Source organism: Vidua macroura, chromosome 11 (genome assembly GCF_024509145.1).
Source record: "Vidua macroura isolate BioBank_ID:100142 chromosome 11, ASM2450914v1, whole genome shotgun sequence".
Classification (NCBI taxonomy): Eukaryota; Metazoa; Chordata; class Aves; order Passeriformes; family Viduidae; genus Vidua; species Vidua macroura.
In genome coordinates this window covers 20,781,328-20,796,962 of record NC_071581.1, presented here as the reverse complement: position 1 = coordinate 20,796,962, position 15,635 = coordinate 20,781,328, and the positions used below count along the sequence as shown (strand labels likewise).

The 15,635-nt window shown below is 60.8% G+C and overlaps 1 protein-coding gene across 3 annotated transcripts in view; it reads left to right on the top strand.

The window, feature by feature from the left end:
• The window catches only part of GSE1 (Gse1 coiled-coil protein), a 99,826-nt gene that overhangs the window by 34,456 nt on the left and 49,735 nt on the right, over positions 1–15,635 (top strand). For all 3 annotated transcript variants that reach the window (XM_053987836.1, XM_053987839.1, XM_053987837.1), the window contains exon 2: positions 948–1,110. In XM_053987836.1, coding sequence (XP_053843811.1) covers positions 948–1,110 — 163 coding nt within the window. The remainder of the gene's footprint in view (positions 1–947; positions 1,111–15,635) is intronic.

Sequence of the window (15,635 nt, the reverse complement as noted above, 5' to 3'; positions counted from 1 at the left end):
TGGTGGCACTCGAGGACTCACGGGATGTGCCAAGCGCTCGCGGTTGTGCGGCGCTGCCATATGGATTCCATAAATTAAACCTTTCCAGGAAGCAAACGGTAAATTTATACGTCCGCTCGTGTGCGTGGCTCATTGAGTCTAAGGGCTTCCCAGCAAAGCACCGACCATCCATCTCCATGTTTATAGGAGTAATCCTGAGAAAAACAGGATCAACGTAAAATCCTCACCATGGTCCTAATGTCCCCAGATCAGGCGCACGGTGTCCCCTGTGGATGTCACCTGTGGCAGGGGGAGGTCACCTGCGCCCCACCGTACCTGGGGTGGGCACAGCATCCTGTGAACCTGGGCTGTCCGTGTGTCTTTCCCTGGGTGGCACAACAGTACTGGGACGAGTGTGGTGTCACTGGCTGTTGCTTTATTAAAGCTAAACAGGAGCAGTGACAGCCCAAGCTGTGTGCCCGGGCAGAAGGGTGACAGCTACAACAAACCCCAGGCCACACCAACGCCCAGGGCTCGAGGAGGGTGAACTGTCCCCAAACAAGGCACAGCGGGAATGCCATCCCCATCCCAGCAGCACGTTTCCCTCGCCTGCCTGGCAGGGAAGGCGATGGGGGGTTGTTGATCTCGAGTAAACACTGCCCGGTTGAGTAATCGGGAGCTGCCTAACCGGCCAGCTGCTGCCGGCGGGCGAGGGGACGCCGCTTTGATTCACCCCCTGCAGCCTTTCTTGTCTGGCTGTGCTGGGAGCCATCGGCCGGATCCAGCTGTAGCCCCACGGCGCGGGCTGGCGTGAGGCTCCCGTGCTGGCCACGTGCACCGGCCGGCAGGAAAACAAAAGCATCTTGTGTCCGTGCGCCCCGAACCCCCCCTGTGCCCCCCACCCGTGCCGGCGCTGCTCCGACCGGGAGAGACAACGGCACTGAGTCTCTGTCCTGCTTCTCTTCCAGGCATCCTCTTCGTCCCTGGAGACAGCCGCCACCAAGCCTGCGGCCGGTGAGTCCCGGCACCGGGTGGCCAGCGCTGGGGAGAGCCTGGGAACGGGCGGCACTGTCCCGGACATCGGCCAGCGGACGCCTTTGGATGCGGAGGGCGCGGACGCTGGAGCCACAAGTAGGTGATGCGGGGGGATACCAGAGGGTACAAGGCTGCCATTGGCAAGGGATGTCCCCTGTCCCACTGCGGGGTGACCATCAGCCCATAGTGCTGCTTGGGACTCCTGATGAAGGCTCATGCCCAGCGGCTTGGGGTTGGGATCCAACACCCGCAGCCCCGCTGGGAAGGTGACCCCGACAGCACCGCAGTCCCTGCCCACCATCCCCGGGGCCGTGAGTCAGGCCGTGGGTGCCAGGGAGAGCCGCGGTGTTGGGCTGGCTGTGCTGGGGAGCTGGGGGGCCCCCGGGGCTGGGATGGACCGCGGCTCCAGGGACTCGGCCGCCCTGTCCGTCAGGAGCAGCAGCATTTTTAGGAGAGGTATCACGCGTGCTTCCCGCCTGCCGCCTCCCTGGACCGGCTTGTTTGCCAGCCCTTCCCGGCGGGCGCGCCGGGCCGTGTTGTGCTGGGCCATGCCAGGCTCCTTTGATCCGGTAACAACTGCCGATGCCGGTTCCTGGCGTTGGGCTGGGAAGAGTCAGGAACCGCAAGGTGCAGCGGGCAGGAAGCTGGGGCAGGCAGGGAGAGGCAAGGGGCAGCCTGCAGGGCCAGGGGGCTGCTTGGTGCTGAGGATTTGTGACCCCTCACATTCCCTAAGGATACTTCTCAGGAATGCAGTGGCCCGTGTCACCCATCGATCAGCCCCACAGGGATTTGGCTGTGGTTTGGGGACCCCGCAAGGCGCTGTGTCCCCCGGGGGGGGCCGGGATGCATTTACAAGCTGCTCACAGCCCAGCCGGCAGTGGTGTGGAGGCAAGCTGGGAGCCGTGGCCTGGAACGGGCCCGCTGGAGTCAGCCTGGGATTTATTACCCTGCCAGTGGCTGCCGGGCAAAGGTGACAGTGACTAATGGCTTGTTACACGCCTGCCACATCTCATCTGCGCGCCGCGTCCGGCTGCTGCGCTCCCAGCCCTGCTGTGCGTGCAGCCTGAGCTGCGTCCCTTCCGGGGGGGACACAGGGGTGACCCCCCCTTTGCCCCTGCGGGGACCTCGGCCAGAGAGGGTGACAATGACAGCTGGACAGCTCGGCATGGGATCTATCCCCGTGCTGAGCGTGGAGACCCACACTGTCAGCATTCCTTGTGGCCAGGCAGAGCCTGGCTGGCATCTGTGGGAGCACCTCAGTATCTTGGGGGTGTGACACATCCCGGGGGTGTCCTGCTGAGCTTCGTGTGACACACGGGACTTCCCAGTGCACAAAACCCCTTTGTGGTTGCCAAACCATGAGGCACTGCTCTGCCAGCACGGTGTCAATCCCATGCCAGGGTGGCTAGGCTGGGATGCCGAGGGGATCCTGCGTGCGTGCCCGGATGGATGCTGATGGAACCACAAATGCATTCACCAGGAAAATTAAAAAATTAACAGGCATTGGCTCGCTCTAGATTAGTAAAGGCAGGAGATAAAAGCGGCTCTTTATACCTTGTGAGAATTGCTGATAAGGGCATTTGTTCCTCTGTATTCTTTAAAAAGAATGCAATAAAAATTTAAAATAGAACGGGAAAAGGGAACTGGGGGGGAGGAGAAGCACGAGGAGGGTGGGGGGGAAGCACGAGGAGGAGTGGGGGGGGTGGCGGGCAGCAGCGGCACCGCGGCAGCACCGGCGTGGCGGGCACTGGGGCCTGTTGGAGGAAGAGGAGGAGGATGGAGGGGATGCAGAGGCAAGGGTGAGCTAGGAAGGGATTTCGGGGGATGTGTGTGTGCTGGTGTGGCAGTTTGTTTGGGGACGGCTGGGTGTCCCTGTCATGGCCTGTGTCTCCTCCTGCAGAGATGCCAGTTCGTGGCTGGCAGTGCCAGGACGAGATTCCTCACCGAAGCCTCCTTCCTGCCCGAGGGAGGTGGGGGTCTGGCCTGTCCCAGCCAGCCGAGCCTGTCTGGCTGGTGAATGATGGGCAACTTCCTCCTGTGCGAGTGGGCTGAGCCCCACCCCACTCGTGTCACTGGTGTCCCCAAGCCCAGGTGATGGTGGGATGGCACAGGGGTGACCACCACCATCCCCACCTGGGAGGGACAGTGCTGTTCCCTCTCCCACGCCTGGTGCAGGGGGTGCCTGGGGCATTGGGGTGCCCCGAGGGGGGCTGCCCTGGGAACACCCCTTATTTCCGCAGGGTCTGGGCTCAGGACCACCCTGGGTGCTCACTGTGCTGGGCCACGCTGGCACCCTTGAGCCCCGGGGTATCTTGGAGCAGTTTTGGGGTGGGGGTCAAAGGCCTGGATCCCACCCCAACCCCTTGCCCCCATCAGTGCCTGGCACAGGCATCCCCCCATCTCTACATGTGGGGCGGGGTCACCTGTACGCCGTGATCAGGAGTGACACCCCCATCACCCTAATTCTTGGCGTGCTGCGGAGACCCCGCGGGACCCCCCCCCCCGCACGGGGTGAACCCCCATTCCCGGTGAACTCCCGGTGGTGCCGGGTTTGGGGGGGGGGGGGGGGGGTTCCGCCCCCTGCCCAGCATCCCTGTTTTGGGAGCGCCCCGTGCCTCGCTCCCGGTGCCCGCCGCCCCCGCCCCCGCCGCCCTGCCCTGCCCTGCCCGGCCCGGCCCCCGGTGAGTCACGCTCCAGCCGTGCGGCTCTCGGGGCGGCGGGCGGGCGCCGAGGGAAGCAGGAAGCGGCGGGGGAAGGCTCGGCACGGCTCGGCTCGGCTCCGCTCCGCTCCCTCCGGCGCTGCCCATGGAGGAGCGCAGCCCCCGTTGGACAGCGCGGCCCGCGGGTGAGTGACCCCCCCCCCCCCCCCATCACGGGGACCCCCCCCAGCAGCGCCGTGGGGAGGGGGCAGCGGGGTCCCCCCCGGGTGGGAGTTGTGCTGGAGGGGTGGGATGGGGCTGGTGTGACCCCGCCGCTCGCAATCCCCGCCCCAGCCCCTCTGCTGGGGGGTCTGGCGTGGGGGATGGAGGTCACCCGGGCGTTGGGGGACTCTGTGGTGTAGGGGACAGAGGTCACCCTGGGGCTGAGAGAGACTGTGCTGTGGGGGATGGAGGTCACCCTGGGTTTGGGGGACCCCATGCTATAGGGGGTGGAGGTCGCCCTGGGATTTGGGGGCGCTGTTGTTTGGTGAATGGAGGTCACCCTGGAGTTGGGGGATCTCATGGTCTAAGGGCCAGAGGTCGCCTTGTGTTTAGGGGAACCCATGGTATGGGGGACGGAGATCACCCTGGTTTGGGGAACCCCGTTGTAAGGGGAACAGAGGTCACCCTGGGTCTGGAGGAACCCATGGTTTGGGAGACCAAGGTCACCCTGGGGTTGAGAGACCCCATGGTTGCCCTGGAGTTGGGGTTCCCTGTGATGTGAGGGATGGAGGTCACCTTGGAATTTGGGGACCCCATTGTGTGTGGACTGAGGTCACCCCAGAGTTGGGGGATCCCATGACACAGAGGGTGGTGGCCAGCCTGAGCTTCGGGGGTCACTGTTGTTTGGGGGATGGAGGTCACCCTGAGGCAGGGGGACCCTGTGGCCTGGAGGATGGGAGTTGCCTTTGGCTTGGAGGCCCTTACTGTGTGGGGTCGCCCTGGTGGAGGGGTACCCCATCATGGGGGGGACAGAGGTCTCCCCGAGCTTCAGGTGTCCTGTGATGTTGTGGGCAGAGGTCACCCTGGCCTTGGGGGACCCCGTGGTGTGGAAAATGGAGGTTGCTTTGGAGCTGGGGATCCAGCTGGGGGATGTTGTGGGGAGATGAGACCCTCTGGGTTCTGTGGCCTCAGGGTCTGGGGCCAACTGAGGTGCTCAGTCCCCATGACCCACATTCCAGGGAGATCCTTGGGGTCATTTCCCATGGCTGGCAGGGCACCTGACCTTGACCCTTCTCCTTGCCTTGGTGCCTGTCCCTCTCATGATGCAGGCACACAGGGTGCGGCGTAAGGCCATGCCTCAGTTTACCCACCAATATTTCTGGACATCCAGGACCGCCAGAGCTGGGGAGGAACCGTGTTGCTGACTGAGCCGGACGCGAGGAGCCCGGGCACCGCACCCTGTGCCGGGGTGATGCCGCGGCCCCGGCGTCTCGCCTGCCTCCGCCTTTAATGCCCTGCTCCGTCCTGGCTCTTCCAGCCCTGCCTGTGCTGCCTGCCGTGCCCTTCGCCCTGAGGCCGCTGGCTCACCCGTGCCCTGCCGTGTCTGCTTTGCATGGTGACATGGGTGCCAGTCCCCAATGGGTGGCATCTGTCAATCGAGTGCCCCATTGGTAGCATCTGTCCCCAAGCCCTGGGCAAGCGCCCACTGCCAGCGCTTGGCGCAGCAGGGGCGAACACCCCGCTCTCTTCATCCCCATCCCCATCCTCCTCCCGTGGCGGAGGGCACAGAGCTGTGTGTGCCGCGTGGGTGCCCGCTGGGCCACGAGCAGGATCCAGATCCAGGGAGGGAGTTAATGGAGGGAGAAGGCAGCGGGAAGCCAGCGCCTCTTCCTGCAAGGGCGCGCGTGCGCCGGCGAGCACCGGGGTGAGCCCGTGTGGTTTGTGGGTGTGAGCGAGCGAGGCGAGCGTGCGCCCGGCTGCGTGTGCGCCCGGCAGCCTGTTTGTGTAACCCGCCGGGGAGCGCGGCGGGCACGGCGGCCTGGCAGGGCCGGCCGGCCAAGGCCAGCGGGTCGCACGGCGCTGGGGCGGTCGGCGTGCAGGGGGGGCTGGCCGCGGGCACACGCGCGTCTCTGCGCGTGTCGTGCGCGTCGCACGACCCCAGGGTGTGACCCCTCGCTGGGGGCACGCGGGGTGCGTGTGCCTGCACGTCCCGCTGGGGCTGCGCTCCCGTGGGCGCACACGGGGCCTGTTCTGGCCGGTGGAAGGGGGGTGAGCGTGTTGGCTGCAGGGCAGGGAGCTGCAGCGAGGAGATGGTGGCTTTGGCGGGGGGCCAGGCTGCCGGGGGGCGCGGGGGGGGTGCCGAAGGACGCAGGACAGTTTATTCCTTCCTGGCACGCCGGTGGCTGGGACAGGGGTACAGGTTGGGGGGCAGCTTGAGGAAGGGGTGTTAGTTTTAAAGGCTGCTCCTCTGTTTGTTCCCAGCCCTCTCCCTCACCCTGCTGTCTGGCCCGTGGGAGGTTGAGGCCTGGAGGGGCTGTTCCTGGGGGGGTTGTGCCTGCGCCAGCCGTGTGGGAGGCGGTGGTGCTCTCCCCAGCATCAGGGCACGGTGCCATGGGTCACACCTCTGTCCCACTCTGCCACCAGCACTGGGTGTAAGGCCTGGCCTTACTGTGGGCAGCAGCAGATGGCCCCTGCCATCACGGCCCAGTGGGGACACCCAGCCCAGACCGCGTTGTGCTGGCAGTACTGGGGTGCATCACCCACCTGTGGGGTGCTGGGTGCCCCCGAGGGGCTGTGGGGCAGCCCCGCCGAGCCCCGAGAAGGAGCAGCCGGCACAGAGCTTGGCCTGCGGCGGCTGCCCGGGCAGGCTGCCAGGGGGATTGCCCTTGAACTGGCCCTTGCCATGCCTCGTGCTTCATGCCCCGGCTGCCCCACGTCCCCCCACGTCCCCCCACCCCGGCACCCCACTGCCCGCCGGCGGTTGCACCGCGGGGCGGGAGGAAGCGCCCCAGAGCTCCCGCGCCTGTAACGGCGGCTGCCTTATCTCGGGGCCTTCTGGGCCCCCCCAGCCCTTATCTGCCACGGCCGTTGGCCCTGGCTGGGCTCGCAGCCCCCCCTCGGCCCCCCCAGCCCCTGCGGGGTCAGCCCTTGGGGGCGGCTGCTTGGCAGCCTGCCCCCTCGATCCTTTTTGAAGTTTCAAATCCATTTAAGTCAAGAGGAGGGAAAGTTATTGCCTCTAAAGCCCCTTGCGTTGAGCAGTAAATCCTCTTTGCTGGGCCAGCGCCGCCTCCGAGCACCCGCGGGACCAGGGGGTGACTCCCGGGGCGGGGGGTACAACCTGAAGGTGTGTGTCCCCAGCACCCTGCAGGCGGGTGCTTTGTGGCTGGGAGGGAGTGAGAACCCCAAAACATGGTTACTGTGGGGTTGGGGTTCCTTTGTGAAACCTCCCAGCTGAGCAGGCAACAGCGTCACTGCTGCTTGCCCACCATTTGCTCACTGCCTCCTTGCTCACCCTGATTTGGCCCAGAAAAGGGGGTTCCCATTGTGACATCAGTACCCTGGTGTCCCCAGCAGCGTGGCACAGCACCCCCCCTGCTGCCGTGCACCCTCTTTGAGGCCAATGGAGCAGGAGCGGGATGTGCTGCCAGCACCGCTGGCGTGTTTTATTTGATTTCCTTTCTCCCGAGCTAGCAATATTTAAATATTAATGCCTGCCTCTAATTGCTGGGTCAGAGGAGCGGGGCGGCGCGGGAGCGGGTGCAGGGGCGGCTGATTTTGTTGTCTCGGGGAGTGTTTGCCGAGGAAAAATGTTTGTGCACACACACATAATTTCACTCCCTTGGGATTTACTTGGCCTTGGGAGTGATGCAGGGGGGGAGGCTGAGCTGTGATGCCACCGGGCCATCATTTTGCAGCAGGGCACCCACCCCCCGCATCCGGGGGCCCTTCTCCCGCGCCCGCAGAGGGATTGTTAATAGCAGGGGAGGGGGGGGTGTTTTATTTTCTCTCCGGGCAGCGCGGCGTCAGATGCTTGCGTGCTCGCTTCCTGTAATAAAGCGACCGCCGGCGCGCTTGTCACCTGCTCTCTGTTGTGCTGCCAAGCGCAGACATGCCGCTTCTCGCTGCGGGCCCTGGCGTGCTCCCCGCTGCTGCCGCCGCCGCTGCGCCCGCCCCGGGCGCTCGCCCCGTGCCAGCGCGGCGGTAGCAGGTGTTTGGGCAGGGTGTGATGGTGCCTGTTGCCGCACGCCCCGTGCGGGCAGGGGCCGTTTAACTGTTCCTCACCGCGGCCGTGCCCGCCTTGATGCCCTCCCTGCTTGGCACGGGGGTGTCCCGCTCCCCTGTGAGCGTTGGCGCTGCTGTTCCCCCGCGTTGGGGCTGCGCCGTGGCAGAGCCAGCCCAGCTGCAGGCAGGTGGCTCCGGTTGTCCCCAGCTGTGCCGCGCAGTTGGAGCGGGGAGGTCCGTGCGGCGTGTGCCGCACAGGGGCTGTGCAAGCTGCTTGGCACTGCTGTTGCCCGCCGTGCTGTGCCGTACTGCGCCGTGCAGCCGGCTTGGACACCAGGCCGCTGCTTGCTGTGCTGTGCAGCCACCTTGGACTGCCCGCTGTTGCCATGTGCTGTCCCTTTGCATGCACAGCGCTGGTGCCAGCACCTTCCCAGTGCTGTTAGGGGATTTTTCCCCATTGGGAAATCCCTCTGCTCCCTTCTGGATCCCTCGCTGGTTTGCCAACCGCCGCAGCCGTTGGTCCTTGGCTGTGCAATCTCCTTCCTCCTGCCCGCATGGCACATGAGCCATCCTGGTTAACCGGTGTTTGCTGGGTCCTGCTCCTGTTAACCCCGGCCAAGGGAATTCTGTACCCTTGAACCTGGCAGGGAGGCTCCTTGCAAGGGGCTAACACGGGGTCCGCTCCCCACAGGCAGCCTGGAGCATGGTAGATGTGGGGTTTAGGGATGAATTACACCCAAATATCCCCCGTGGAGGAGGCAGGCTGGGTTTTCCTCCTTCCCACCCGCATCCTGCCCCGCTCCAGCCCCGGCTCCTGGCGCTGCCTTTGTTTCCGCTGTATAACAAGATGATGGGTTAGGGTCAAGCTGCGGGTTCATAACTTGTTGGAAGACTTTGCCGAACAATAAAGGTGTCTGCCTTTATATCTGCTCGTATTTTATCCGCGCCACGGCCTTTCCCCAGCGCCGGCCGGGATTTATGGCGGGGGATATTTGAACGTGTCGAGGCGAGCTGGGGAAGCCGAGGCCGACCCCCTCCCCACGCCTTTGCATTCAGTGCCTGGGCGCTGAAATATTTACCTTCCAGCTCCTCTGACAGTTCAAGCCGTCTCGTGAAGCAAAGGTTATTGAACTGCGAATGTTATGACATTACATTTTTGTGTCTGCACTTTCTAGATGCGTGATGCAGCCTGAATGATAAGTGATCTCGGGGTTAAGGGTGGGGTTTTTTTTTTTTTCTTCCTTTCTGTTCCTTTCCCTCCCTCCCTGCTCTCCTCCCTGAGCTGTCAGCTCTGCTGGCGCTTGATAACGCTCCCTTTTATTGCCCTGCCTTTGCATTCCTGCTGCTGGGCTCCCTGCAGTTGAGGTGGGTGCTGGGAAGGCGGGAGTGGGACATTTCCAGCTCAGAAGCCTGGCTGCCCTGGTGTGTGCCTCAGTTTCTCTAACCCTCATGCCGTGAGTGGTCACCCATGCCAGCAGCCCCTCTTCATGGTTGGTACTGCCAGTGTAGGGAAATGCTGCATCCTGTATCCCACCAGGACCACAGAATCACAGGGTAGTTTGAGTTGGAAGTGACCTCAAAGCTCCTCTCATTCCACCCCCCTGCCATGGGCAGGGACACCTTCCACTAGTCCAAGCCCCATCAAACCTGGCGTTGCCATGCCATGGGGCAGGAGGTGATGCCCGGTGTCACTGGTGCCAGTCTGTGCCATGGTACCCATCTTGCAGCCGCATTAGTGGGATTTTGGGGTGCTGAGGTAGACAGAATTTCTGTCTTTCAGGGCTCTGAGCATCTCATCAGCTGTCCCCACTTGGCATGCTAGGTGGCCAAGTGGCCAGGGGGACAAGTGACAGCAGGCCTGGGCTGTCCCATACACACTAGAGGGCAGCAATAAACTGGATCAGTGGGCTGTGCTCTGTCCCTGGGGGCATTGAGGGGTCTGAGCCCCCAAATTTGCCCTGGCACAGTGGGTTTGCAGTGGGGGCACACTTATTTTTCAGGGGTCCCTGCACAGATCCATTGCAGCAGGATGAGGGCCCTCCAACCACTCGGACCCGCAGTGTCACTTCATCCCAAGAGCAAATTAATTAAGTCATTCCATCCCCCCTTCCCCCCCCCGGCTTTTCCCTGGGTTCCCCCTCCCTCCTCAGCTCCCTGGAGGAGTCAAGATCTCACTCTGTAGTGCCTGGAGATTTCCATGGGCTCAGGGCTGGCCGAGCATCCCGGGTCGGGGCGGCTGCCAGCGCTAACAGAATCCAGCTGTGCTGGCGGGCGGGGGGGGGGCCATGGGGAAAAGGGGAAAAAAAAAAAAAAAAGAGGTCAGGGCCCGGGAAATTAAATGTTCATAAATGTAGGCCCGAGCGCTTAAAAAGTAGGGCAGTGCCATTAAATCTCATTAAAGTTTAATACCTATCAGTGCCACTTCAGGCAGCCCTTGGACATTGCTTTAATTTGATGGGTGTTAAGGGAGAATTATCAAATAATTGTGCTGGCTGGGGACTTGCTTTTATCATGTTACATGGAAAGCTCTCCCGGCTTTGTGCCGCACATCAAAACAGCGGCGGGTAGGTATTGTTCTGGGGAGGGGATGGGGGCAGCTGCAGGGCTGTCCCCACTGTCCCCATCGCCCTCAGCAGTGGCAGGAGGGATGAGGGACAGCGGATCAGGTTGTCACAGGGATTAGTTGCCCCAGTGATCAGCTTTTTCTGCCCAAATTTAACCCATCTCCCCCCAGCAGGGGTTTGCTGCCCCAGGCTGGCAGCCTTGAGGGTGGCATGGGGACAGGGAGCATCCTGCCATTGTCCCCATGGGTTCTGCCATTATCCCTGTGGACCCTGGCAGTGTTCCCATGGGTCCTGTCACCATCCCCGTGGGTCCTGTCACCATCCCCCTGAGTCCTGCCATCATTCCTGCAGGCTTTGCTGGTGTTCCCATGACTCCTGCCACCATCCCCATGGGTCTTGTTGGTGTCACCAAGGGTCCTCCCATCATTCCCATGGGTCCTGCCAGTCTCTCCATCAGTCCTCCTAGTGTTCCCATGGGTCGTGCCAGTGTCCCCATGTCCCAGCAGGGTTGTGCCACTCTTCTTGCACTTGCTACCCCAGGATGATGCCAGTGTGTGGCTGTGGGTGCTGCTAATTAATACTAATTTTTGGAGAGGCTGTGGGGTCTGTGGGGAATTGCAGACGGGAGGAGCCGGGGATGGCCAGCTCCGTGCAGAGGCGAGGACATGGGCCCATGCATTTTTTATAGAGTGCACCCGGGGTTATTTTTATTTCTTTCTATTTCCTTCCTCCTCCCCTCGCTGTAAAAGTCCCTGTTGATAAAGAATTAGTGCCAGGTCGTTAGTCCTGGTTTTTATGAGATAAACCCAGGCGCAAGGTGCTGTCGTGTAAACGCTGGGGCCAGGGGAGCGCGGGGACGGGGAGAGCGAAGCCGCTGCCATGAATTATTCAGCAGCTCCTGATTTCACATTATTCTCACTGATACTTTTACAACCTGTCAGTAAATAAAAAGATTCTACATTATTTATAGAAATGGACCCGAATTGGGTAGGAGAATTTACTGTTGCTATTATTAGGGGCTGCTCAGCACCGCGTTAATGAGAGCCGGGTGGTGGCGAATGTTGCTTCCTGTGGGCGCAGTGTCCCCCGTGTCCTTCCGGGTGCCACTTTGCTCCCCAGGGATCACTGTGTCTCCTGTCTCTCACTGCTGGGGCTCCATGGGTTTGGGCTCTTTGAAGGGGGATATCTCCTTCCTAAGGGATGTCTTCTTCCCTGGGACATCTTCTTCCCAGTGACACATCCCTGCAGGTGACGCCTGCCCTGGGATGTCTATGCCAATGAGGTGACCATCCAGAGGGATGACATCTTCCCAGGGATGTCTCCTTCCTAGGGACATCTCCTTCCCAAATATGTCTGCTTCCTGGGAAGATCTTCCCCAGGACTGTGTCTTCCTGGCGACATCTTCTCAGACACATCTCCCTCCTGAGTATCACATCTTCCCAGGGACATCCTCTTCCTGACACTTTTCCAGAGACACCTCCCTGTGGATGACACCTTCCCAGGGACATCCTTGCGGGGGATGTCTCCTTCCAGGAGATAATATCTTCCCAGAGACATCTTCTTCCCAGGGACAACTCCCTGTGGAAGACACCTTCCCATCAATGTCCTCCTGCTGGGGACATCTCCTTCCAGGGATGTCTTCTTCCTGAGCACATCTCCTTCCTGAACACATCTCCTTCCCAAAGACATCTGCTTCCCGGGGTCATCTCCTTCCCAGGGACCACATTTTCTCAGGGTCATCCTCTGCCTGGGGATGTGTCCTTCCCTAGAACATCACCTTCCCTGGGACACCTTACCAGGGACATCTTTGCTGTGGGTGTTTCATTCCAGGGGATGACAACTTCCCAAGGACACCTCCTTCCCAAAGACATCTGCTTCTTGGTAACATCTTCCCGAGAATGTCTTCTCCCTAGGGAATACATTTTAAGGAACATCCCCTTCCTGGTGACCACGTTTTCCCAGGACCTTCTTCCTAGGGATGTCTCCTTCCCAGGTGCCAGCCCTGGGACACACATCTCTGCCAGAGGAGGATGCTTTCCAGTCACGATGCAGTTACATTTCTGTCCCCATCCAGTGAATTGTTCCCACCATCCCTCCTGGCTCTGCATCCCACCCTGCTGCAGGAACTGGAGAGGCTCCACTTCCAGCCTGTCCCCCCCTTCCCATCATTTGCCTGTTGCTGGAACGGGAGCCATCCCACCCACGCCCCCGCCAGCCCCCCGGATCCCATCTGGGCTTCCCTCATCCCTGATGTGACAGCTCCAGGGAGGTGGAAAAGCATCGCACGGGGTTGGGAAGCCCCGAGGAGGGGGGTGCTGGGCCGCGGGTAAACCGAGGCACGGCGGCGATGGAAAAACCAGGAGGAAACCCAAGCTGTAATGGTTTGTCTGCGGTGTCCTAAGGTGGCTGCTCCCAGGCTGCCGGTGACAGGTTTATTGGCAGGCAGGCCGGGCTGGAAGGATTGTGGGCTATTTACAGTGCTGGGGCCGTGACTTTGCGAGCAGACAGTTAACATAAATTCACATGATGGATCAGTTATCACTTCATTGAACTGGTGGCGGATCCATTGAAGGCTGTGCAGTAACATACTGTTTCCTGGCTCTGCGCAGCGCTGGGATACATTAAATACACTTTATTTATAGCTTACCATTGCTGCACTGTGGGCAGGAGAATGCAGCTTTTGCAACTATCATCTAATTTTATGATGAGCATTAAAGCAAGGCCTATAATTTGCACCTTTTTATTCATTAGACACTGGTGCAGCCATAAGTCAAGAATGCCCAGGGATTTAGATGCAGATCCAGAAGATAAACTATTGACAAGCCAGATGTATTTTTACATTAGTGTGCCTTTACAATAGTTTATGTTGAGAGTGGAATATAAATTGCATTATTAAATACGAACCACTCTTGTAACCGCTGCTCTTCCTGCGTCTGTGCAGGCAGGGTGGGATTCGGAACCGCAGAGCACGGAGACTTTGCCTAATGGCTCCAGGTTGCGGGGGGGATTGTTATTTTGGCTTATTTTATCCGTGGATATGCTGATGCATCAGAGCAGGGGTCTGTCTCAGCGCTGTCCCTAGGAGGAGGCATCCTGAGGGATGAAGAGATGTGGGATGTCAGAGCAAAGCCATCCCGACCACGTGCCCCCAGCAGGGACCTCGGCTCGGCCGCTGCCACCCAGCCAGCAGCGAGTTAAATCCTTTTGTTTCTGAGGCAATACAGTTTATATTATGAGCATGAATAAAAGATGGTTGTGCTAGGGGTAGCTGTCAGGATCTTCGCCGCCTATAAAGGCTTCTACTGTAGCTTGACAGTAAAAGACTGTGTTTGGGGACTGATGTGGTTTCTCAAAGGAGCTAAATAAATAAGGGACGCTTATTTTTACACCAGTAAAGGCTGCTGGAAATTTAAAGCCCTGTTTATCTCGCTGAAATCACGGTGTTTATTGTTATCTCGTGGAGGGGGAATTTGCATGTTCACTAATAATTAACCCAACCCAGCGCTCTCCCTCCCGTACCTGTGGCAGCCCTGCCGTTATCTGGGGGGAGGAAACGCTTGCAAATCAAATGCAAATATTGACCCTGCCTGGGCCGGGCGCTGCGCTGCCGTGGCCGGGTGCTCCCACGGCTGCTGCAGTGGCAGGAGGGCAGGATGGAGGGGCTGGCTGCTAGTGTGGGACATGAGAGGGCTGATGGGAGCCACCCCCATGGCCACCCCGTCCTTATTTCTGCCCTATTCTCATTGATGTCCCATCCACACTGATGTCTTTCCATATTTCCACCCCATTCCCATCACCATCCTGTCCCCATTGCCACCCTGTTGCCGCTACCACTCCATCCTTATTTCCATCCTACTGCCGTGGCCACCCCATCCCCATTGTCGCCCTCTGCTATCCCATTCTCATTGTCACCATGTTGCCACCCCGTCCTTCTTTTCACCTCATACTCATTGCCGTCCCATGCCCACCCCATCTTCATTGCTACGCAGCACCCACTGCTATCCTGTGTCCATTCCTGTCCCCATTGCCACCCCATCCATATTTCCACTCCACCTCCATGGCCACCCCTTCCCCATTGCCACTTCATCCTTATTTCCACCCTTGTCCTATGGCCACCTCATTCCCATGACCGTGTCATCCCTATTACCACCCTATCCTTATTGTCACCTTGTCCCCATTGATCCTCCACCTTTATTTCCACCCTATTTCCTTCACCACCCCATCCCCATGGCCACCCCATCCTTATTTCCACCCCACCCCATGGCCACCCCTTTGTGGCGGGCGCTAACAGGCGTCCCGTCCCGGTTGCCAGTCCCCGTGCCACCAGATGCTGCCGCTCCATGTCACACCATCATGTCGCTAGCAGAGTGTAACGGGGAGAGCAGTCGGTGCCTTTGTTTCTCCTGCTCTCCGCACAGCTGTCACTTCCAGTGATCAGTAGAAAAATCATCACCCCACCGGATCATACATATGGAACGGTGTCTGTGCGGAATATTTATTGTAACATGTGTCGAGGCCACGCCGGTCACGAGCCCCGGGCTGGGCTCGCGCTGCGCCAGCCCCGGAAGGATGCTCCAATCCCCTGGGCTCTGCCTGCTGGGGAGGTGTGGGTGTCCCCACAGTGGTTGGGGGACTCGGGGCTAATTGCGCTTGGTGGCCTCAGGCTGTGCAGCATCCTTTGCCTGGCGGGGGACTGGGAAAGCGCTCCCTTTCCCAGCCTGTCCCCACCTTGTATCCCAAAGGATGTCTTCACGCTGGAGGAGCAGCTGAGGTGTTGGGGTGTGCAGAGCTGGTAAAGCTGCAGGGGAACAGAAGCCCGGGGGCTGCCCCTTGCGTGGGTCACCCGTGGGGTGGCCCTTGGGGTCTCCAAGGGCAGGAGGCCAAGGCGCGCGGGCACCTTGGCCCCGTCAGTGTCTCCGGGAGCTGTCTCCCATCTCTGGAGCTGTCAGCTCGGCACCTTTCATGTGTGATGGGTAAACAGCGTGGCGCGCCTGCCGGGGAAGGCTGTTGGATCCCTGCTGGTGCTAAAGCGGCGTCTGGCAGGGACGGGGAACGTGCCGTCGCCTGCGCGAGGCACGGCGGACGTGACGCCCCGCTGGGGCTCCGTGCGGCTTTCCTGATGGAGAGCACAGCCCGAGCCGCCCCGGTGTCATGGTGAAGCCGTGCTGAGGGGATCCGTGGTATTCCCTGCAGG